Source organism: Scyliorhinus canicula, chromosome 4 (genome assembly GCF_902713615.1).
Source record: "Scyliorhinus canicula chromosome 4, sScyCan1.1, whole genome shotgun sequence".
In the NCBI taxonomy this organism is placed as follows: Eukaryota; Metazoa; Chordata; class Chondrichthyes; order Carcharhiniformes; family Scyliorhinidae; genus Scyliorhinus; species Scyliorhinus canicula.
The window spans coordinates 174,176,287-174,201,935 of NC_052149.1; the positions used below are offsets into that span (position 1 = coordinate 174,176,287).

The 25,649-nt window shown below is 43.9% G+C and overlaps 1 protein-coding gene across 3 annotated transcripts in view; it reads right to left on the bottom strand.

Moving 5' to 3' along the window:
• Window positions 1-25,649, bottom strand: part of LOC119965175 (peroxisome proliferator-activated receptor gamma coactivator 1-alpha-like) — a 169,517-nt gene that overhangs the window by 16,392 nt on the left and 127,476 nt on the right. For 2 of the 3 annotated variants that reach the window (XM_038795572.1, XM_038795571.1), the window contains exons 2-8: window positions 16,062-16,238; window positions 10,518-10,709; window positions 8,999-9,121; window positions 6,484-7,855; window positions 4,915-4,954; window positions 4,643-4,716; window positions 278-1,136 (exon numbers count right to left, since the gene is read on the bottom strand). In XM_038795572.1, the coding sequence (XP_038651500.1) occupies window positions 278-1,136; window positions 4,643-4,716; window positions 4,915-4,954; window positions 6,484-7,855; window positions 8,999-9,121; window positions 10,518-10,709; window positions 16,062-16,238 (2,837 nt within the window). The remainder of the gene's footprint in view (window positions 1-277; window positions 1,137-4,642; window positions 4,717-4,914; window positions 4,955-6,483; window positions 7,856-8,998; window positions 9,122-10,517; window positions 10,710-16,061; window positions 16,239-25,649) is intronic. The other variant, XM_038795573.1, reaches the window with a different exon arrangement.

The following is a 25,649-nucleotide window of genomic DNA, read 5'->3' on the forward strand; positions in this document are numbered from 1 at the left end:
AACCCAAAGATGTGCCGGTTAGGTTGATTGGCCATGCTGAATTGCCCCTTAATTGTAAAAAATTAATTGGGCACTCTAAAATTATACAAAAAAAGATTAATAGAGATGTCAATTATACATTTTTTTTAAAAAAGGGACGGTGGAATCGACCAGTGTTCAAAGCAGGATACCAACTGGGGGCGGCGAGGGTGGGAGTGGGAGGGGAGTGGACAGACCCGTTCTTGGTCCAAATGTCATGTTTTTATTCTCTTTAAAGTGCATATTTTGAATATCCTACCTGGCCGATTCCCTTTTCACAGGAGACCTGGATTGTGTGCTTGAAGATCCAGAAGCTGTTTTGTGCTGTTGGCTAGAGCAGGACTTGGTTCGTTCCCTGTCTGATTGACGTTCTTGAGCATGGAACAGGTCCTTTGGCAGTGACTTGGATTGTTTATGCAAGGGAATGGATTGTGACAGAGCCCAAGTGGTGGTGTCAGGCTTCTTCACCCAAGTTTGCAGTTTTATGTCTGAATAATAGCAGCGTTTGTTCGGATCATAATCACTGCCTTCAAACACGTGCTGCTTCTCCTCCTCCTCCTCAATGATGGCTTCTTCTGGGTAACCAAAGTGCTTGAATAATTTGGCTCTTATCTCATGGTCTCTCATTGATTTCTTATTGCTGCTCTGAACTGGAAGCTCTTTGTTCATCTCTACTTTCTCACTGCTAGGTCCATGATTTGGAATGGGAGACATCTTCGGTCTCTTTTCACTGTAACGTGAATAATTGTCATGCTTTTCTTTTACATTCTCTTGGCCACGGGGGTTTGGAAGTTCATAAAGTCTCAGAATATTTCTTTCAGTTTCAGCCTCTGACCTATACAACTGACAGTAGTCATGGTCACCAAAGCACCTGGTATATGACCGTTTAACCTTTTTGCCTTCCATTGCAATGGGGGTAACGGTTGCTTTGCTAAGGTAAGCATAGAGCTCAGTTTGCTCAGGATGTTTATTAACGAGATTTTTTGACAAAGAACTCCAATGATTCTTTGATGGAGATTGGTCAATTGTGTTGCCAACAGATGACTCGATCTTTATTGCTGCCTTGAAAGGATCATCTCGAGTTGTTTTGTGTGGTGGGGTAGTTGGAGGTGTAAGTCCTGGAGAAAACATATCTAACATTGGTACTCATTACGATAAAACAATCATCACCATTTAGTATGGCATGAAGGAGTGTTTCACTCCATTAGTACAGCATTTAGGTGTTTTATCGTTTATAACGGGCATAACAATCATACTGCATAATGCTTCAAAGTAAAATATGGGAAACAGACAAATCAACATGCCCTTTCTTCCCATTTCTACATCAAATTGGATACAGCTCCTTCTGCTGCCCTTTTCAAGTCCACCCCTGGAATTATGGGCAGAATTCTCCGTTCCTGAGGCTAAGTGCTGGCACCAATGGAGAATCTGCGGGTGACTCGTGACAGGAAATTCAGTACTGGTGAGGGGCTAGCACCGGCGCTGCTTGGAACACCCGTGGATCGCGTGAAAAACAGCTGGAGAAACGAGGGATCCCGGGCAGTGCATGCGCAGGGCTGACGAGCTGCACCAGTCACGCCAGAAGACTTGCCACCGGCCATGTTGGAACCCTAACCTGCCCACACCAACCCTACAGCCCACGCCCTGGTCACTGCCCACCACGCACCCCCCTCTAGCAGCAGTCCCCTGGCCAGCAGCATGGATCCTGGATGAGTGTGGCGGTGCTGGACGCTGTCCGCAGCCAGCCTTCCAGGTTCCTGACCTCTGGGACCAGACATGTCCCGCACAGTCGGAAACTCGGGCCATCAGGGGTGGGCCAGCTGATGATGTGCTAACGGCTTTGCGACTGCGTGTGGCTCGCGTCCCAATGACGCGATTTGGAGGGGGCGGGCATTGCCAACAGGTGTCAAACCGCCGCCTGACTGAATCCGGCATCAGAAGCCATTCTCTGCCCGATCGCCAATCCCGATTTCGGTGTCAGGCTGAGGAGACTACCACCCTATGTCTCTCAGGTGTGTGAGGAACTGTGACCTCACTCTGTATTTTGTAAAATACATCACTATTTCTAAAATTTCAAAAACTGAACAAATACCTTTAAAATGGCTGAAACTGTCTTACTGTGATCCCTGAACAAAAGGAGCCCCTTAGCAATGTCAAGGGTCGCACTTTGTTATCTAAAGAGCCATTAACAACCCCCTGTAGACGGAACAGGCCACCTTCAAAGAGAGTTATACAAAGGCCATCTGCATTTAATAACCCAAGCTGGCCTGAAGGAGTTGGATCATCTGCCAAGACAAAAGCCAGGCAACCTTTCTTTCAATTCCTAATGGCAGAGGTATTTATCAGTGCTTGGAATACAGACAATGGATACACATCCTTGGCCAAAGATGGTGGAGAGGCGGGAGCAATGAGACATTGGTCTCTAGTTTGTGGAACAAGTAATTTTGCCTTGCTGAACTAAAAGGCGCAGTCTTTACTGTGAGTCAGTTATATATGACTCACAGTTCATATTGAAGGAGCTCTGGCCTAGGTTGGAAAACTGACCCCATCTACCCTGCTTCTGCTGTAAGTTCTCTACAATTCCCTACAAGACTGACACATATCTGAATGCTTATCCCATCATGTAAAGTCAACACCACTGGAAATGTTCATTATATGGCATCGGTTTTCAGCCCACTAACCTCTGTGAAGGAATACCTCATTGGGCTTTGATTCTGGCTCTGCATCTTAAATTAAAAAATATTTCTTTTTTCTTTGGTCTGTGATCTGTAAATCTTTACTTTTGTAAATCTGTAACCCCTTCACTTTACTATCCGAATGAGGGGAAATGTTGCAAACCCTCTTTTCACGTTTAGAGTGTATGCGCAAATAAACTAACCCTTTGAGTTCATCCTATCTAAAGCTTGCTGGTGGGCTATTAATAGAAAATTGGATTGCACCAAAATCTAGGAGTTGGGAAATAGGCCACTGCTTATAAAGAGGGAAGCAAATCAAAACACCTTTCAGTTTGAAGAAGGATGATGAGAGGAGAAATCAGAGCTATTTAAATAACCCCGCCTTTCTCTCCGTAACAGATGTGAAAGCACATTAGAAATTAATCTAAGTTATCACATTCATATTTATTAGATTACACAAAATAACCCCCCACCACAAAAAAAAACACAAAGGCCTTGAGCCACAGTGAACGAGCACCCCACATACAAGATTAAATATTCTGCTCATGTCTGTACATGCTAATATTCTGCTCACAGCAGAAACACATTACAGACCTGACGAGGGAGAAACACTAGATTGTCCCAACTTTCTCATCCTCTTCTGAGTAAACATGACGCAGGTATTTAAAATAAATCATAAATGTTTTAAATTATCCACGTCAGCAACAACTTCAACCATTGTATGAAGAAACTAGAAGAATAAAAAAAATTGCAGCACTATTTCCACACAGACACACATCTATACATATATATATATAAAAATATATATATATTCCTCTTGTCTTTGATTTTTCTTATTTTGAAAGATACCTAGACATTGGGCTGGACTCTCCAAAAATGGGGCTATGTCCCCACGCCGGCGTAAAAACACTGGCGTTGCACTCTCCAGTTTCCTGCAAAAAATAAAAGTCGATTCACTTGCCTTGAAGGGGCTGGCATGGACCAGGAGTGCTTCACGCAGCTTTTGCTGTGCGAACGGACCTCCGCAACCTCCGGTTCCGGTTCTGGCGCATGTGCATGGCAACGGCCTCGCCAAGCGCCATGGCGGACTCGGACAGCGGACCAACACCAACAAACTAGGCGCCCCCGCATCGGACCAGCCCAATTGCTGCCCCGGCCGCCCATAAGACCCCCCCCCCCCGTGCACGATGCCCCCGCCCCCCATCAGGGCTGCCACAGACTGAGTCCGCAGCTGCCACGCGATGTTCCCGACCGGCCATACGTGGTGAGAACCACGCCGTCGGAAACTCGGCCTGCTGGGAATGGAGTATCGCTGGGCGGGCCTCTGGCAATGGGCCCCCAGCCGGGCAAAGTAAATCGCGGACACGCAGATATTCGGGGCCCAGAGAATTGCCAGAGCAGCGCAAGGCCCGATTCCGTTGTAAACATTGATTCTCCGCCCCCGCGCCAAATGCGATTTTGGCGCTGGGCTGAGGGGAATCCGGCCCAAGGTATTTCATTTAACTAAAAACTGTCAATGAAGAAATTTCAATAGAATCATAGAATCCATACGGTGCAGAAGGAGGCCCATCAAGCCTGCACAGGCCCGTGCTCCGATAGAGTGCCCTACCTAGGCCCAATCCCTCGCTCCCATCCCCGTAACCCCACCTAACCTTTTGGACAATATTAGCATGGCCAATTCACCTAACCTGCACGTCTTTGAACTATGGGAGAAAACTGGAGCATCCATAGGAAACCCACGCAGACACGGGGAGAAAGTGCAAACTCCACACAGTCACCCGAGGTCAGAATTGAACCTGGGTCCCTGACCCTGTGAGGTAGCAGTGCTAACCACTGTACCACCGTGCCACCCCAATCGTAAAAAAATTCTTCTCTCTCCTAAACCAGTCTTAAGAACATGATGCTTATCTGAATTAGTAATGGCATCATTTGTGAGATTGTATCCTTACCAGCAGTTCCACAAAGTTCTACGCTCAATGTTTGTTCAAAGGGTTTGTTTTCCAGAGGAGAATCTTTGGAGTCACTGAAAATAGGAAAAATAAGATCAATGAAAACAACGTTACACTTGAAATTATATATTAAATATACCAAACAAGATCTTGAAATTACGTTGCAAAGCACTAACTTGCAAATAATGGAAATCTAATCTAAGAACGTAAACTTTAAAAGCCAGATTGTGTTTTGTATCTGCTGAACCTTAACTCTATAGAGTTTCACCTACCTTTCAGACTCTGGACTCAGTAACAAGCTTGTAGGTTTGGCTGCAAAATAAATAATTACAAAATGTCACTTCTAGAGTATCTTGTTGATATTCTGTATACACACATCATTTGATTATTAGTTATTAGAGACTTCCAAGATATTTATAAGTGAGAATTTTCGACCTCAAAAGTTTAGGTCAGAACACATTTGTAAATGTGCAGCTTGAAGAAGAACAAAAATACGCAGAATATTAAAGGAAAATAGATAAGACTTTAAGACAGGTTTGAAACAAGCTATTTAACTTGGGCAGAAATGAGAGTATACACCAATTAAAATCATTCACATGTAGCAAAAAGATTACAGCGCCTAATTGTTTCACAGCTGTAAAGGATGGGTGAGGTAATCACAGGTGCATTGGAAAAATGTCTGGTTTGGGATTATCCCTTTTATATAGGAATCTTAGTACCTAAATACCATAATCTTCATCAAACTACACTCGTGTAAAACTGCTACACAAATTCACCCTCTGGACACGGACACTTTGAAACATGCCAACATGTAACTTCCAACATGTAAGTAGATGGCTTATGGCAGGTAGAAATTTCCAACATGCGCTGCTGCATTGATTAAATGCTGTTTAAGGTATTCCTAAAGCTGCTGTTTTCTCGTCATTGTCAGCCAACAAATTATTGTGTAAGTGGAAAGATTGCTGGTTTTCTACCAACACCATTTAAAGTGGCTTCCTGCTCCATGCCTTTAGTCCTGCTACATGCTTTGCCCCAACAGGATGCCGACTACTTTCCTATCGGGCCTCAGTGCATTGCTGCATTTCAGCTCGATTTAACAAACCATTTCTTTCCATCTAACTGGACACAATGAAGTTGTTCCATCGAACATCTAAAACACACCGCACTGGTATCAGAGACAATAGCAGTGGGGTTTCTGAACTGCTCTACTACAGTTTCTATTGAAATTGGAAATTATCAGTTGGTACTTTTATCAATTTCATGCAACCAGAATGGAGTAAAATAAAAATGTTTTAAGGGTGAAAGCCAGTCCTGGAAGACTTTGAACCAAGGAAACCTAGGGACAGAGAAAAGGGCATTTAAGAAGTTCATGTACTGAAATGGGTGCGGGATTTAAAATGTGGTTCAAACCTCCAGTACTGATATAATGAGTAATGATTTTTTTTTTTTTTAAATTACAGCATTAATAAATTATTTTTTTTAAACCATCTCAACCATTCCAGTTAAGTGTTAAATGATGCAACAAATTAACATCAAAAATAAGATGTCATCTCTTGGTATTCTCACCAGAAAAAGTGACGGGGAAAAGACAAGGCAAAGGCAAATCAGGTCATTGTAAGAAGCAGCCGACAGAGAAATGTCTCCTCAAAAAGATAATATAGTAGGGAGAATAAACAGAGCCTGAAAATGGTTACAGGAGTTAATCTTTCTGCATTAATGAAAGTGAATGCAATTTTCCAAAAGACTGTAGGAATGTTATAATAAGCTTTGAAAGAGACTCAGGGGCATAGTTTTGTATAATAATTGAAAAGAATGAAGCGGATAGGCTAAATAGGATTTACCTAGCTTTCTGCTAGTCTTGGTTTCTTGCATCTTGGTTTCATTTAATGGGAAGTCCTGCGCAGTGGAAGCTTGGTGGTCCTCAACTACATTACAGCATGGAACCACGCCAACTGTCGGAAGGTCAGGAATAAACGAGTTTTCTTCATTGTTGTTCTTCTCAGTCCATCGCACTCGATTACAGGATTGCAGATGCCGCTGGTCATCTGGCACGTGTGCACCACTGTCACAGAGTTGCTGTCCAGAACAATCTATCTCAATTTCTGCTACCTGCTCCTTCTCCTCAAACATCATCTGCCCATTCACTGACCCAGATTCCTTGAGGGTTCTCTTCAAACCTACTCTCGTCAAACTTCCACCTGATGCTGATTCGAAATCGGAGCTCACTATCTCATTAGCCTGAGGGTTCAATCTCAATGAGCGTCGAACCGCAAGGCATGCATTTTCCTGTTTTTTTATGGCGTCCCCTATTTTAGCAGCTTTGCTCTTACTGCATTTCTTTCTGTGCTTTTCCAGAGTACTTTTGATGTTTTCAATACAAGAAGCACTGTCACATTTATGCCTGGGCACTACCTGAGGCAGATCAGCTTGGCCTTTACCAGATTGGAGCATATAAACAGGATATAAAGGATTGTGAAGTCTGTAAGGCTTGCTCACATCTAGAGCAATATTTTTTTCCAATAGCTCCCTTAGTATGGAACTTTTGGAAAGCATTTTTATGTTCCTCTTGCACATGTCTGGAGTGCTCCTTCCCTGTCCTGGACTGACATTTGATTTTAAGGAATTGGGGAGTTTCTGTTTGTTTACACTGGGATTTATAAGCTTCTGCAGAGAGCAGACAGCGTTTTGTTTTTTATCACTGCCATTGCAGCTACCATTTTGATTGTTTATGTCTAGCAGGTATTTCCTAGGTGGAAGACAATAGGTGTGCATGTATTTAATAAGCTGAATTACTGAATGTAATTCTGCTTCTGTGGTAAACTGTGAACTTTTAGTCCAATTGCCCTTTGCTGATGCAACCACATCTTCGGACTTAATGGGTGCAACGCAAGATGTGTCATTTTGAAGAACGTTCTGTCCTTGTTTGTGTTCCCCATTCCCATCATTGAAGCAATCCAATTCTTTGTTAGCACCATCATTAACACAACCGTCATCAACATCACCATCATCCTCACTCTCACCTTGCTGGTGATGTGACTGGTGATACTGTGAAGTCCACACTGAACTGCTTTGGTCTTTATTAGTGAGTTTGGAATCATCAGTTTTAAACAGGGAAGGGCAGGTAGTTGAAGTCAGGTGCTTGTGTAACTCTGTGAATGCTCGATGCTGACGTTGACAAGTACTGCGTGGCTTATTGCTCTGCGGACCTTCCACCTTTTTTTAGATAAACAAAATAAAAAAGGATTAGAGCACAATAAACATGCATCAGATCAATTCATTGAAAACTCAACTCTTCATTGTTCCCCTTATATTTTCTTGCTTTTCCAAGTGGGTAATGCAGTGGGAAAGGTCTCCAAGACATCAAATGACATTAGGTACCTCACCTACACAACCATTCTTCATGTCTTAGTGTAGGTATGGAGAGTTCAAATGCTATTTCATCACGGGGCAAGATTTTTCCAATGAATGGTTTCCACCACCCAAAGAGTCAGTGGGGAACGAAGACTGACTTTGGGGAGGTTGCACTTGATGTGGAAAGGGGACAACTTCACACCAGAGGTCCAAACAGGGTGACCCTGCCAGGCTTACTTCATGCCCCGGAACTTCTCCCGTCAACCTGAAAATTGAGTCCGGGCAGGAAGCCCATCAATCCATTAATTGGCCATTCAAGGGCCTCAAATGGGGTGGGAGCAGGTTTAACAGTGGCAGGAAGGCCACAGGTGGAATTTAAAAGCCGCTCCCTCCCCTGCTTGTGACCCTGCTGGCAGGATAAAATTCTGCCCATGGGGTCTTCACAAACTTTCCTCACCCAAAGTCCACACATGCATACACATCCAGCAGGGATCATTAGAATACAGTTTAATAGGAGCCTGGCAGACCGCTACTCTCTCTAACCGGTACGGAGGTTTGTCTACATCATTGCCCTGGCTGCATTAGTTCAGAAATCAAATATCAAACCTTCTTGTTTTCATACAATTCTGCATAACATCAATTAGACAATATTCTAACCAACTGAACCATCAGAGAAAGCTTTGTATTACAACCACTTCAGTGATACATGTTCTTTTGTTATTTACCTCTCCAGTTTCCACTCAAAAATGCTGAATTAAATTTAGAAAAACTCTCACGGGATATGCAAAGAGAAAATGCTGAAAAGCCAGAATCCTTGATCTTGGTTTAATAATACTTCATGTAACTACCTAATCATAATGAATGGCGGAGCAGGCTCAAAGGGCCGAATGGTCAACTGCTGTCATTTCTCCTGTGTTTCTAACTCATGAAAATGCTTAAATAATGATTCAATAACACAATCCACATATCACCTACATTTACGTGCAATGGTCTCTAAGTGAATACCTTGAGAGAAGGACGATGTGATTTTGACTTGTAGTTACTGGACGCATGGCTCGTCGTGTTGCTTCCCTTTTGCCGTTCATAGTTTAAGTGCACGTTTTGTGGCGTCAGAAGAAGTTTCCTTAACTAACCAGAAGTATATGCCAAAATATTACATCACAAGTTTAACATAAATTTCATTTGTAAACAAAAAAGCAATAGAAATGATATATTATAGAATTTCAAATTTTCTTGGTGTTAGATCTTTATAATATATACTGGGCAGAGACTAACTGCAGAGTGTGCCTTAATGAACCTTCAGTAATGACGGCATAATCGCTAATCCTCTTGTTTGAACATCAAAGCTCATCAAAGGCATGAAGCACACTGACAGTTGGCGTCTGCACTGACAGCTGCTGATGACACAAACCTGACCGAAAACAGAATAAAATTGAAACAGTATATATTATAAATAATAACAGACACCAGGGAGCAATATAAAAACTATAATCTGCTCTCACGTTTCAGATGACAGATTATAAACTGCTCATGCATTGACATGATTAATGGAATGATCCGAATCCTCTGATCAGCCTACTGGATCGCCAATATACCTCGTGTTTACCATTTTTACATCCGCAGAATTATTTGAAAATTCTGGCTCATTTAAATACCCACAAGATTTACTCAAGAAAATGCATATTTCAGATCTTCTGATACAAGAATTATTTCTGGCATAACAAAGTAAGCAGAAAAATTCACGCTGGCAAAATAAAACTGAATAATCACATTAACTCAGTTTAAAAAAAACTAGAAGGCATAATCCAAATAGAATGTGCATGAATTTTTGGTCCAAGCACGGTCAAATATGATCTTAGATTCTTTGTAGTTAAATATTACAATAAAAGAATTAACATAATTAACTATGCCGAGTGCATTTATACTTTTTCCAAGAGACTGAACCGACTCAACTCATTTGAGTATGCTGTTACAGATGTGTTGTGTTCAATTTCTGGCTTACGAATTGATATGTCATTAAAATATTAAGATACAGACCAGGGCAAGAAGCCTAAGGAGACTAACTTACCCTTTTAAAACATTAGTGTAGGTGGATGGTAGTTTGGGGGGCTGGTGGTGGTCGTGGGAAGTAGGTGAATGTGGATGGGCAGTGAAATAACCATCTTAATCTAAATTTAAGAGAGCTTTTTCTTGTGAACCATTGGAGCCAACAGGGGAGACAGCACAGGCTCGTCAGTTGAGAGGCTTAAGAAAAATGTTGCAGTTGGTTCCAACACTTTAAAATGAACGGTATATATTTTAAATCTTATTTGTGCATTTTTGATTTCAGCCACCTATTTTAATAATAGAAGTGATTAATATTACATGAATTTAACAGGAAACAAACAAAAAAAAGAAACTTATTTTGCTAATTTTAAACCTGAAAATTAAAAAAAATCAGACCTTATTTTGCCTACATTATACCCATGCAGCGGGTACCCAGAGGCTCATCCAATTCCTTTTAAACAGTAGGAAGGATTCTTACTAGAGATGGTTCGTCAGCCTTTGTGGTGGAAGGACTGCCATCTGGTGTTGATAATGAGGCAGTTTCCAACGAATCAGTCACAACGCCATCTGCGAGTTCCTTGAACGCAGACAGGCTCACATCATCTACTTGGATGTCGTCCAGTGTCTCAGTGAGAGCAGCCAGCAAGGCCTCATTTTCTTCCTCTATGATCTACAATATAAAAAGTGAAGAGGTGAGATGACGGGAGTTGACACATTTGCACTGCCTTTAATCTTGCAACTGCGATGAAAATACGCCTTTTTATTTAATTTTAATCTCTGCTGTACAAAGCGAGAAACACAGATAGATGCTTTCCTATTGAATCTTGGAAGCTTGAAATTTATGACATCACTCTTAATCTGTGGCCTGGTGGGAGCAATGTGAACTTTGCTTTTTTATATATATTAACGCAGATTGAAAAGAACTGCAACAAGGTAAAAAAAAATTACTTTGGCAGCTGCTAAGAGCACAAAAGGCTCAGGGAGTTTGTGCGATCAACTGGAAGACCAGAATTCAGAAGCTTCTGGAGGTTAAAAGCATGCTCCATTAAATAGTTTATACCTTGTTTATACTTCTATCAGAAGCACAATGTTCGAGGAAATTCCATTGGTTGTTTTAGTGACCACAGACGAGTCTGAGATGAATGGTTAAGAGAAACTAGTTTAATTATGAAGTAGTAGTATGTACAATGCTCTCCAGATCCCAGCCGGGTCTGAGGTGTCAGTTCCAAACCTGGCCGACCTTTATATTACAGGTTACTAGAGTCCCCATGGGCTCCCCCCACCCCCCCTCAGCGGGGGAGCTTGTACTCAATGAGACTCATGGGGAGGCTAATTGCTTCTATCCCGCAAGTTTCTTGAGGGTTGTAACATCCTCATCACCAATTTAGTGACCACAGACGAGTCTGAGAGTGGATAAGAGAAACTAGTTGAACTACGAAGTAACAGTCACAGCGCCGAGGAGCCAGGTTCGATCCCGGCTCCAGGTCACTGTCCGTGTGGAGTTTGCACATTCTCCCCGTGTCTCATCCCCACAACCCAAAGATGTGCAGGGTAGGTGGATTGGCCACACTAAATTGCCCCTTAATTGGAAAAAAAGGAATTGGATACTCTAAAAAAAAATTTTAAACTACGAAGTAACAGTACTCTCCAAATCCCAGCCGTGTTTGACTTGTTGGCTCCAAACCTGGCCGACTTTATAATACAGATTACTAGAATGTCAATGGGCATCCCCCACCTCCCTCAGCGGAGGAGCTTACACTCAACAAGGCTCACTGGGAGGCTAGTTGCTTCCACCCTATAGGTCTCGTGTGGGTTTTAGCAGTTGTAATATATTTTCATAGGTGGAAACAACCTGTTACTGTTACCCTTTATTGCATCAGTATTGAATGCTGAGGTGCCCCTGTAGCATTTTTTCTGTTTCAGCATGGTGGTTATATTATTGGCCTAGTAATCCAGATACCTGGGCTAATAAACCAGAGAATGTGATTTCATAGCACTCTGGCAATTTGAATCTGGAAGTAAAAGTAAACATGAATCCAAAAACCCAATTGGCTCCCATTCTGACCTATTAATCGATCCCAGAAGTTTAATTGCCTCGCAAGTCACTCAGCTGTTGCTGCAAAATGAACGACAATCAAACTAGATAGACTACTTGGCTGCAAACTAGGCATCGAATCAGGACACAGTGAGGGCATACCCAGCCCAGAAAATGTTGCATTGACATCTAGGCACTGGCGTCAAAGCTGGGAAAGTTTTCCATAGATTAGTCAAGCAACAAACAGACAATAGTTCTACTCCCAGAATTATGCCCATCAGTCAGCATAGCAGATTCCTCTAGCAACATCCCTAGGTATTGCCAATTAATATTCACTTAAGGGCTGCTGTTAGCTTGGGATGGGATGGGATGGGCGTGGGGAGGGTGGTAAAAGCCACTGAATGCCACCTTGCTATGGACACTGTGATCACCCTCCCTCCCTGACACCCAGTCGGTCCTCGCTCACCTTTTAACTGCTTCTGGAACTCTATGCAGGGCAAGTGGTGTTTGAAAGGTCAGGCAGATGAGGTTTTTTGAGGTTTGCACGCTCTCTCCAACGCCTCAACTTCGCTTCTGCCTTCCTCCAACTAATTCTCTTGGGTGTATTTGGTGTCTCCCACAATAAACCGTCATCATTTTGGTTAGTCACAAGCCAGGGACTCCCATGAATGTCAGGGATATTTGATCTCTTTAAAACTTCTTTATAAGTGGTAAGGGGTTTTCACTGTCCCCCGAGTGTCTCTGCCATGTCCAATTTATAAGTAGAGCAGATACTTTTGGAATCTAGTGTCAGGCATATAAAGAATGTGACCCAATCAGTGGAGCTGGATTTGAGTGACGAGTCAGTGCTGGGTGAGTTGGCTTAATAGAGGATGTGGCTGTTGAACTGTCTTTCTTGCTGGGATTTGGAGGATCTCTGCTGGTGGTACTTCCCCAGTGCTTTGAGACAGCTGCTGTTGATTGTTCTGTCTCTGAAGCACATTACAGCACAAGAATTGCTGCTGCCTAGTAAGTCATGACTTAGTCTGGGGTTTGAGATCCTGGTCTCAAAGATCTGTGCCTCAATTGAAGGTGATGATTAATTTAATTATCTAGGTCTGCCTTCATCTTAAGGAGCGAAGCTCCCAAGATACAAAGAATGGTCCACATTTTCCAGGATCTCACTGTTGATCTTAAATGAAGAGGCTGGGAGTTGTGGAGTGGTTGTGCTGTGGGAGCTGGTTGGAACGTCTTTGCCCAAGGCGATTAGCGTAAGGCCAATTTTCTCATATGACTCAGAGAAGGAGTTGACAATGACCTGGAGTTCAGTTTGAGTGAGCACACACAGCAGGCAACAAATTGATCGTTCTCAAAGACTTCAATGCCAACGTCAGGAACTATGCAAATCTCTGGAAGGGTGTGATCGGCATAGGAGTAGGGAAAGCAAACTTCAAGGAGTCTTTGTCCTGACAAAATGTCCTGAACATGTGCCCACCATAACCAACACCCTGTTCTACCAGTGAGACAAATACAAGACCTCATGCAACACCCATAGTCGAAACACTGCTCGGTCGATGATTCCTTCAACCAAGTGGCAAAGGACCAGAAATGTCCACATTACCTGAGCTGTGACAGGTACAACAATGGCTGGACAGATCAATGCCTTATCCAATCATGCACCTCCATCAGCTTGGCTCCCCCCAAACAGTGGAGGCCACAGAAGCACTTCCGCAAGAAATTTAAAATTGAAGGTCTCAAAGATCCCACCAAGGCCGCACCTCACTGTTAACCATTGAATTTTCATCCACCAGGATTTGCAGTTTGCCCATAGTGCCTAGATGACCCTAAACACCTGTGAAGAGCACCTTGGCTTCTCTACAAGAAATAATATGAAATAATGTCCTCCTATAGACGACTGTACAGGTGCTCTCTCCTGTAGAGATCCAGGACCCAAAATTGAGACGCAGTGTGGAACATTTGCAGACTGGAAATGTTCTCGCAATTCAACAGAAAAGCAGTACTGTTGCAGACAGGGAACAGGACTGCATAAAATCCATAACATAGTAAACAAGTAGGGAGTAGAGAGCGTGCAGGAGATCCAATAACACATGGACACCAACAATGTGCGCAGTTTCTTCAGTGCTGCAGAGATTATCTTTAATCCAAGCACTCAAGGGTTCATGCTGCTAAGAGACTACAGCATGTAATCAGTGCTCACTGTTGGCAACATTTTGAAGAAACCTTCAACTGAGACTTTGGGTGTGATCGAACGGCCTCGTCGCACCACTGAGTCTGGCCGTTAAATCTCATGAGGGGCCTCTAGGGAGAATTGCAATGCTCGGAACGCATCACGAGATCCAATGAGATCTTGCAAGACATCGCAATCTAGATCTCAATATACATATTTACATGAGCAGTTAGGTTCACTTAAATATATCGACATCCGATGTGCCAGAGAGCAAATGCTTGCGAATGGGAGACTTCGCCATGGCACCGTTTAGTACTGGTCGCACAAACGTGGACCAGGTGGAACGGCACTGGGTGGGCGGTCTCCCAGGCCATCAGAGGCCCCCAGTGGTAGGGTGGTACCCGGGTGGCACTGCCAGGCTGCCAGTATCCGAAACCGGGCCGGGGGGTGCCTGACCTTATGAGGTGGGGGGGGGGGGGGGGGGGGGGGGGGGCTCAAGGACCCATAACAGGTACGTTGGGTGGGGTGGGAATCGAGAGATCGGGGTGGCATTTAAAAATGGCGCCCTGATCTCTTCCTGCACTGACAAGCTCAGTTTGCCAGTGCAGGAAGCGAGGTAAGTGTTTTGGCATGGGGTGTTCCTCGCCAAGGAGAAAAAGAAAAGTCCTGTTTGATAATGGGGTCATTCTTGTTGCCTGCACAACCTGTTAGGAATGCCCGAAAGGGAACACTGTTATTTTCCATTAAATTGCGCCCTCTGTCTTCAACTTCAATGTCCGAAGTCCATTCCGCAATACCCCATCTAGCTCGGTCTTGGCACTACCCCGACCCTGAGCAAAGTTGAAAAACTCACTCATCCCTGAAAAACAACAAGGCCTTTAGAACAGATAGAAACCTAACTGAAATCCTGAAACACAGCTGAGATAAACCTACGGCACAATTGCACAGTCTCATAGACATCACCTGGGAAGAGGAACGCATGACAAGGGATGGGACGCTGTGATTGTGACTATATTCAAGGAGTGATTGGGGTAACTGCAGAGAGGTCTCCCTGCTATCTGCCACAGGGCATTGCAAAGCTCTTCCTCAATCACCTCCCAGCAGTCGAAGAGTTCCTCCCAGAGTCACAGTGCAGTTAGTTGCCCATCGAGACATGATCTTCACTGCATGGAAAATTCACAAAAAATGCAAGCGACTGTACCGATTCTTGTAAATGTTCTTTCTCAACATCATAAATGCCTTTGACTCTGTCAACAACAGCAATCTTCCTTGCTCCAATCTTGCACCTCGTGTCCAGCAATTACCCACGGGTGTGGAGATAATCTATGGAACTGCTCAACCGTTGGCATCTTTAATCCAAAACCAGTCATTGATCTTCAGTATGCAGTTGACTGGCTGATTACATTAGGATGCAACGAGGTTTTTTCAATAAATCTCAGGCCATAGGCCTTGATTACTGATAACATGGAGGAGTGGACAACCTGAATTTTAAATGGGGTTAATAAAATAGGACTACTCAAGCATATTTTACGGAATTACCCTGTGTGTGATGCAAGTGTTTATTACATTAATACCAATTAGGTTTATATTAAACTACCTCATTATGGTCTTAATATCTTTTGGCTCATATATAACTGTGCACAGCCTGATAACCCATAACGATAACCCCTTCTCTTATTGAGCATATATAAATGGCATATGATTCGCTTCACAAAATGTTTTAGCCCCAGTAGAATAATAAGGGTTTATCTTCTACTAAGTTGAAACTTATTTACTTACCACTTTCAGAATTCAGCACAAGAACTGAAACACATACTTACTTCAAAAAGCTCGGAATCATCTGTACTATACTGGCTGGAACTTATTTCTGTTTGGTCATTGTCCCAATGAAGTTCACTAAGGCAGCTAACTGAATCAAGGTCATTCACATCCAGCTGGGATAGGTCAATTTCTGGAAAGTCTGAATATAGACGGTCCTCACCGGCCACTGAACCAAACTGGAAGAGAAGGAGTACAATCAGAGTTTGTCTGCTACAAGTCACAAGAGGGAACAATCCAGATAAAATTAACCTTTTAACATGGTTTGATATAATAATAGCTTGTGACACAGTGCAAATTTGATGGCAAAATAAGAGTGTGAACCAACTATTTTTTTCCATTAACTTTATCTATGCCATATTCGATGCAGCTAATGTTTCAAAAATTCTGCATTGTAAAGCATTGTGTAGAATTGCTACCATACTCATGATTGGAGACATGTGTCAATCCAGTTCTCAAAAAGAGGCATTTACATGCCTTTTGTTGATAGGAATTTAGTTCCTGCAAGCATAGATTAGGGATATACGAGTCAGGTCAATTTGATGATGATCACTTTGCACTATCATAGGTAATAACACTTTCCTTCCAATCATATAATCCGAGCCATTAAAAACAGTATAAAATATTTTGCAACTTCTCTTTCCAGGTTAACATTCATCCCTTTGCAACATCACAAGCAGATAAAATGATCAGTTGGTTTATTTATTGTTTTGTGGCCTTTCTCCATAAATTGCCTTCTGTAACTGCCTTCAAAATAACAGTGATTGAACCAATAAATCATTTGATGTGAAGCGCTTTGGAGTGTCCCGAGAACATAAAAGATGTTAAGTACAGTTTTCAAAATGTATGCAATTCTACAGGTAATACATGGTTAAACTATGGAAATGCCCAAAATCTACACTTTAGGCCCTTAAATTTATTTTGAGGTCAAAACAATACCTGTATTCTTTCATATACAGATGACATGTAAATGGTATGTGATACATTCTGAACTTTCCAGGGTTAGCCAATTTTAATTTTATACCATGCACAGTGTACAACAGACGACAGAAAACGTGAGGAAAGTATATTGTGCATGCATCTAACATTAAGATGGTGAAATTGGATCTGGAAGTATCAGTTTTCCAGGCCAAAAACAGATGCAAAAAAGCGTTCGAACAATGTTAGTAAAGCATTCAACATTATTTTGATTTGGGCCGAAAGCAAAGATCACGGGCTTGATTCTCCGCACCCTCACATCTAAATCGCGGCCGGCGCGGGGGTGGAGAATCCATGTTCCCGAAAGAAATCGGGACCGGCGGCAGTTCCCTGATTCTGCGGGCCCTGAAAATGGCGTACTCGCCACCTGAGACCTACCTGGGGTCATTGCCAGAGGCCTGCTCAGCCGTTCTACGCCCCCGACCGGCTGAAGTCCTGATGGCGTGGAACTAATGTGCTCCAGCCGATCGGGCAGCCTGGTCGGAGGCGGGCCACGGGGGGCCTAATCGGCGGGCGGAGAATGTTTGTGCGGGGGTTGAGGGTCGGGCGCATGGCCGATCGTGGGGGGGGGGGGGGGGGGATCTCTTCTGTGGGTCTAGCTCCTCGGTCCGAGTCCGCCACGGAGCAAGGCACGGCTGCTTGAGGCCACCACCGTGCGCTTGCTTGAGGCCACCGCCGTGCGCTTGCGTGGCCTCTGACCCTGAAGTGTGGGGATCTGTATCTGCAGCAGAAGCTACAAGATCTACTCCGGGTCTCTGCTTGACCCTGCAGGGCTGGGAATCCGTGTCTTTTTGATGCCAGATTTTCTGACGTAAAACTGATGCCGGCGTGGGGACATAATCCCAATAATGGAGACCAATAACGGTCTCCTTTAAATATGTTCATATATTAGGACAATATGTGAAAACTTTTTTAAAAATAAATTTAGAGTACCCAATTCATTTTTTCCAATGAAGGGGCAATTTAGCGTGTCCAATCCACATACCTTGCACATCTTTGTGTTGTGAGGGCGAAACCCACGCAAACACGAGGGAATGTGCAAACTCCACACGGACAGTGGCCCAGAGCCGGGATCGAACCTGGGACCTCGGCGCCGTGAGGCAGCAATGCTAACCACGGCACCACCGTGCTGCCCGACGATATATGAAAGTTGATGTGTCCCAAATGCAAGGTCGTTGGAGGCACCATTAGAAAATTTACCGTTAATGTGAAGACAGGAGGAGCAGGAGCGCTCCACATTAAAACAGCAGGCTGGGTGGCACAGTGGTTAGCCCTGCTGCCTCATGACGCCGAGGACCTGGGTTCGATCCAGGCCCTGGGTCACCATCCATGTGGCGTTTGCACATTCTCTCTGTGGGTCTCACCCCCCACAACCCAAAATGTGCAGGGTAGGTGGACTGGCCACGCTAAGTTGCCCCTTATTGGAATTTGTTTTTTAAAACTGCAGGCCACTGTTGGTCCCTTGTCACCCTCTCCCAATTTCCTCCAGCACTTTCCCCAAACTCACATCAGGCTCCCATTTTGTTACCACCCCACCCTTACGCGCTGTTGGCCTTATTAGGTATTACTTGCACATGCTGTACCTGAATCACACTCGATTTGGGCATGCTCCAATTTCTGGGCCATGGTACTTTATTTAATTTGACATCAACTTGACTGCCCATTATATACATACTATTCAGCTGAGTAGCTAAAATCGGCACACTTCCAGGGCATGAAGGACAAAAGGGTATTATAATGACTTAAAAACCCAAATAAAATTCATTAGTGTTATTACCTCACGAGTCCTGGAAACCTCTCTCACAATTGATATGACAGCAATAACGCAAAAAGCAATAGTGCTTTGTTTAATTTATTCGACAATGCTTGATAAGAAGGTTGAACATGAGTTTGAAGCAATCTTACAATGCAGTGCTATCAGTGCAAATGTTAGGTGATCATTTATTGTAGTTAATTACAATTTTCTTCTGTCCCTGTGATTGCCATTTGAGTGACGGAATTATTTTGTGGGCTTTAGTAATGGGTACCCACACTGATTCTCCTCCATTTATCGGTTGGTGTAACAGATAAAGACACAAAATAAAATTTAGAAAATACACAGCCTTGTGTGATTCCAATCATAAGATAGAAGAATTCCCTTCACACAAAGTACATCAGACAATCTCCAAATGACAAAATACCTCAATAAGATGGAGAGCCATATATCGTACTGTGCTGCTTTGAATAAGCTGTTACCCACAAGGTCTCCTTTGTAGTAAAGCCTCAAGGAAAGATTCCAGTCACACCTGCTTGCAGGATCTGTGTGCTCAGTGATTTTTTAAACAAAATAAATAAGTAAACCTTGGTTTAATCAATTCAAATTAATTTTGCTTGTCTAAATCAGTTCTTCCAATCAGTCCTTTGAAGGTCTTGTTGTGTATATAGACCTGAGGTAATCAATTCTAAATGGTTGCTGAAAGTCACATTTTGGTAGCGCTGAGGAGGAACAATCAATCTGAGTGAGTTTCCTTCCAGCCTCTTGATGTCACACTGCAGGTTTACACTAGATGCCGTTGACAGGTAATGCACTTAAAACCCCATCTGTTTCTCGACACTGAATCCCCCTTTCGAATGATAGCACTTTCCTTCACTGCAACACAAGGTGACTGCTGCTTGCTGCAGCAAAAGTGCGAGCGTGTGTTTTTATATACTCTGGTAGTTCACTGGGGATTCAGCTAGAAATACATTTTTAATTTTTTTTATATGTGATTTCACTGCACTCCTGCTATCCTGTTCAGTGTCCTACATATATATTAACTTTTTTAAACCTCTTTGTAATTTCTTCCCAAATTAATTGTCATCCATCTCAAATCTTATTTTCATTATTTTTCATTGCTGATGTCAGCACTAACTTTTAGATAATTTTAAATAAACTAGAAAGCGAGTATATTCTCAACAGCACACTCAAACTCGGAGCAATGTCCTCTTAGAGAAATTGAATAGTGGCTCGCTTCTAAGGAAATGGAACAACTACCCCTGTTCCTTCTGGGGAGGTGAGAGTGACTGCCGTTGACATTAAGGCAGCATTTGACCAAGTACTGCATCAAGGGGCCGAGCAAAATTTAAGTTAATGGAAATCAGAGGGGAAACAATGATTGGAGTCATACCTAACACAAAGGAAAATGGTTGTGGTTTTTGGAGGCTAACCATTTCAGTTCCAGGACATCACAGTTCATCAGGGTAGCACCCAAGGCCCAACAATCTTCAGCTGTTTTATCAATGGCATTCCCTCCATAATAAGGTCAGATGGGGGGGGGGGGATGTTCACTGATGATTGTATAACGTTTAGTATCATTCGTGACTCCTCAGATACTGAAGCACATCTGGTGGCAGCCATGGAGTGAGTGATCGCACATTAGGTGGCTCTGGCCGAGGTTAGATTCTTTGGCCCTTTTTTCCTCGTTTTGCGGGCTGGTACGCAGGTGGAAAATGTAGGAACAGTGAGAACTAGTGAGTCTCCTTCGGTAGGGAACGTTTAAGGTCCACCAAACGAGGAGTGCAACAAACAAAGGGCAACAGTCAGACCAGGAGGACTCTCGAGGTGTGATAAGGGAAATGACGATGTGGAGATGCCGGCGTTGGACTGGGGTGAGCACAGTAAGAAGTCTTACAACACCAGGTTAAAGTCCAACAGGTTTGTTTCAAACACGAGCTTTCGGAGCATTTATCAGGACCTGGGCGTGGAGCTGGTCAGGTTCAACAGGGTCAAGGCGGTCCTATTCAGGAATCAAGTGAGGTTCAGGTGTTCTATTCTGCTCATTTGTGGGTCACATATGAGGGACAGAAACACTGAGAGGAGGCGAGTAAGTGCCTAAGAGACCATGGACTGGGGGACATTTGAGAAGAATGGAACTTTGGTGGCTCTATCTGTGAAACGGACTGGAAGCACTTACTCCGGAAGGGAGGGGAACTTCTTACATTTGTGCCGAGTTATTATGCTTGGCTTTGTTTATATTGCCGACTGGGTTTAGTTAGTTATCTGCGTTAAGGTAGAAACGTTGTAACTTCTTACCCTCCCAGCATTTGTTGGACGTGTATTAAAATGTGGGGTCTTTCATGGACAGTACGAGATAGGGTAGGAAGGGGGTGGGGATGAAGGAGTTTGGGTGGGCATGGAGGTTGGCTATGGGCAGCAGGATATTTTAGGAGGGAAAAAGCTGCTGCCTCAGGTGGAGCAGGTAGGCTAGTTAATGGAATTGAAGTGAGGGGTGGAATGGTGAGGGAGAGGGGGGAATGGGGTGCTTAGGTGGAGATGCTTTTCTTTGTTTGTGGTTGGGGGGGATGGTGGGACATTTGGTGTTTGTGTTGGAGGAATGATGGGGCGGAGGGGGTGGTTGGATGTGGGAGAGATGAGCTGCTGACCTGGATGGTGTTGGGGTGGGCACAGTTGGTTAAGGGGCAATGACAGCCACCATCTTGAGGAGGCCTGGGAGGTGTGTGGGTCATGGGTCTGGAGGAGCTCACTGAACAGTGGATATGGCTGATCGGGGTGTGGCTGCCTGGACCCCTACTAATGGTGATAGAGAATGAGTTGTTCGGTAAGGGGGAGCTCCCGGCCACATTATCTCGGGCTTCAATTTCGCTTATTTTAAAAAGGGATAAGTAAGGACCCAGAGGAATGTACGATCGTACCGCCCAATAACGCTGTTAAATGTGAATGCAAAACTGCTGGCGAAGCTACTGGCAACTCTTATAGAGGACTGTGTGCTGGGGGTGATAGACGAGGGCCAAACGGGCTTCGTGACAGGGGGGCAGCTGTCAGTGAACATTAGAAGGCTGTTGAATGTGGTCATGAAGACCCCAAGGACCAGGAAATGGGAGTGATAGCGTCTATGGATATGGAGGAAGCGTTTGACTGGGTTGAATGGGCGTAATTGGTTGTGGTATTGGGATTTTCTGGGTTTGGGCAGGGGTTCGTAGTTTGGGTTAGGCTGCTGTATAGGGCCCCCACGTCGAGTGTTCGTACGAACAATGTTAGCTTGGGGTATTTTGGTCAGCACCGCGGAACGAGGCAGGGGTGTTCGCCGTCTCCCTTGCCTTTGGCTCTGGCAATCGGGCCTCGGGTGGGGGGTTGGGAATAGAGGGGTGCTGTGAGAAGTGGGGTGGAGGATCGGGTCTCCCTGGACGCAGACAACCTTTTGTTGTGTATTACAAACGCTGTCGCGAGCTTTGATAGGATCAAGGGAATGTTGGACGAGGTTGGCTTGTTCTCGGGATATAAATTCATCATGGAGAAGAGCGTGGTACCCAGTCAGCATACAGTGCAGGGAAAGGGCTTGGAGAAGTTGCCGGTTTGGCTGGTTGGGGCAAGTTTCCAATACATGGGAATACGAATGGCGTATGGTTGGGCCCAGTTGCATAAGCTAAATTTTGAAAATCTGGTGGAGGGGGTGAAAAATGATGTTAAGAGGTGCGATGTTTCGCTGCTGTCGTTGACTGGAAGGGTCCAGACAATTAAAATGACGGTGCTGCCGAAGTTTCTGATCATCTTCCAAAATCTTCTGGCTTTTTTGACCAAATATTTATTGGTAGGGTCAATAGGATGATCTCGGAGTTTATATGGGTGGGTAAAGTACCCCAAATTGGGTGGGTGTTTTTGGAGAGAGACAGATGGAGAGGGGTTAGCGCTGGTGAGCTTGCTGAATTATTACTGGACTGTGAAGGTGGCTTTGAGCCCATATGTGGCAATATTTGGAGTTTCAGAAGAACTGGGTGCTCAGATGGGGAGAGAGGCTGACGTGTTGGCCTTTGCCTGCCTGATAGCCCGGAGGCAGATCTCGTTAGGGTGGGAGGACCAGAGCCACCTAAAGCGGCGGCGTGGGCGAGTGACTTGGCGGAGTTTCTGCATCTGGAGAAGGTAAAGTTTGCCGACAGAGACACAGATGAGGGGTTGTTCGCAAGGTGGAGGCTGTGCATCAACTTCTTTAAAGAGTGGTAAAACATCAACGGGGGTGGGAGGGAGATGTATGGGTGGGTTCTTCTAGGGGGGTGGGGTTCTTTTGTTACTATAGTTGGAAAACAGGGCAGAGGCAGTGGGCTGGGGTGGAGGGGCTTGGGTATTTGATGGGAGGCTTGTGAACGATGTTTACTGATGCTGTTTTTATCTTTTTCTGTATATAATTGAAAATGCCTCAAACAAAAATATTAAGGAAAAAGATACTGAAGCAGTCCGTGTCCCTATGCAGCAAGACCTGGACAAGATTCAGGCTCGGACTGATAAGTGGCAAGTACCATTCATGCCACAGGTTTCAGGCTCCAACAAGAGAGAATCTAATCATCTCTCCGGGATATTCAATGGCATTACCATCATTGAATCTCCCACCATCAACCTCCTGGGGTTACCATTGACAAGAAAATGAACTGAGATCATATAAATACTATGACCATTGTTATATTACACTTTGTGGTAATATGTCATTCTTCTTTGCCTTGTAATCCAGAATGGTCTGATGAGTTGATGATAAAGAAATCACCAATCTTTAGATTGAACCAAAACTAATTTCTTGAATAACGATTAATTAAATAAAATTCACACACACTACTGAGCTATAACTACTAATAAAGTAAGATTGAATCTGTTAAACAGTAATCTATAATCTAGTATTAACAAACGATGACCTCGTGTTAACTCTCTCTCTAATCTAAACTACTCCTTGTGTTGTGCAGTCCATCTCCTTTGCTAACAACCCAGCATTCCCCGAGGTCTGATATTTATACTGGGAACTTGTGGCGCCCTCTAATGTTTGAATTACAGCGAGATGTAATAATTAACCCTTCACTGACGTACCTATATACATATCATTACAACCACAAGCGCAGGTCAGAGACTGGGAATTCTGAATTCTCACCGCCTGACACCCCAAAACCTGTCCAACATCTACAAGACAGAGGCAGGTTGTTGGAACATGAGATGCTTTACCACAGCAAGTAGTTGAAGTCGAAAACACTGTATCCCTTAAGAGAAAATTGGATAAACATTTGAAGTAGATGCAGGGCTATGGGGAGAGCCTGGGATAGTGTGATTAGTTTTGGATTGCTCTTGCAAAATCTGGCGCAGACACAATTCTTTGATGTAAACATCTAGAGTTCAGCAGTAGAGAAGGTCACCAATGCCTTCAAATGTTGTATCATAAATACTTTCTCAGTGCACGCATATTGGAAGTCAACCAGTATTTTATTTTTGAAGAACTATGCTTTAAATTCGGCACAATGGGAAAACTGCAAGACGTATCCAAAGCAAGTGAATGCTATTCAGCTGTAAGTGCTGGCAATATGCTTCCAACATTACAACAGTGATTACACTCGAAAAATACTTCATTACTTTTAAAGTGCTTTGTGACACTTTGAGACTGTGAATGGCACCATATAAATACCAATTCTTTCGATAACGTGTTTTGCTCAAAAATGTATCTATTATGTATGATGAGGTGCTTTGACATGGTTGCGAATGAGTCCTCTAAGTGCTTCTTTGGTTGAGGCAATTGTGTAACTTTACCTAACTAGTGGACAGTTGGAGAGAGGGAAGTCCGACTATGGTAGCTCAGTGGTTAGCACTGTTGCATCACAGCGCCAAGGTCCCAGGTTCGATTCCCAGCTTGGGTCACAGTCTGTGCCGAGTCTGTACATTCTCCCTGTGTCTGTGTGGGTGTCCTCCGAATGCTCCAGTTTCCTCCCACAAGTCCCGAAAGACATGCTGTTAGGTGAATTGGACATTCTGAATTCTCCTTCTGTGTACCTGAACAGACGCCGGAGTATGACGACTAGGGGATTTTCACAGTAACTTCATTGCAGTGTTAATGTAAGCCTACTTGTGACAATAAAGATGATTATTATATACCCATATCTACAATTAATCCTGATGGGCCTGAGAAGTGCAATGGTAGCTCTCTGCACAGCAACTACAATGTTTTTGAATGCAGCTCACAATTGAGGATGTTATTTGCATTAGCAAGTTTAGCTGTCTCAGAATGAGCAAAATCAGTTTCCCCAAAGCCATGACTTTGGTCACGAACAGTGTGATTTTCACTAATTGGCGTTTAATTTTCACAGAGGCTTCCAGCAAAACCAGAATGGAACACAAGCTTTCCAGCTAGGCAATAAACAGCTTGTTTGGCAGTCACTGTTCTGAATTAATAGTCACACAAGATTTTAGAGCCCTGTAGGAAACCAATAATAGAGACTTCTGAGTTAATGAATGGGCACTAATCCATGGGAGATGAAGAATTCTTGGTTAACAATTTCACCAACAATTATGTAACTTAATCAACAGTGTCCTTTTGGAATGTCGAGCCAAATCAGGGGCTGGAGTCTCCGCACCCCAACGCCGAAATCGCGTTTGTCGAAGGTGCGGAGAATCCGCTTTGGCGCACAGAATCAGGAGTGGCACTGGTTCTTCAATTCTCCGTCCCCCGAAAATCGCGGCGAGTATCCACCGCCTCAGGCCATTGCCTGAGGCCTGCCCCATGATGCTCCGCACCCGACCGGCCAAATTCCTGATTGCGCAGATCTCTCATGGTCCCACCATCCGGGATCCTCACATGGTGGCTGCGGACTCCTTCCGGGGCCACCACAGT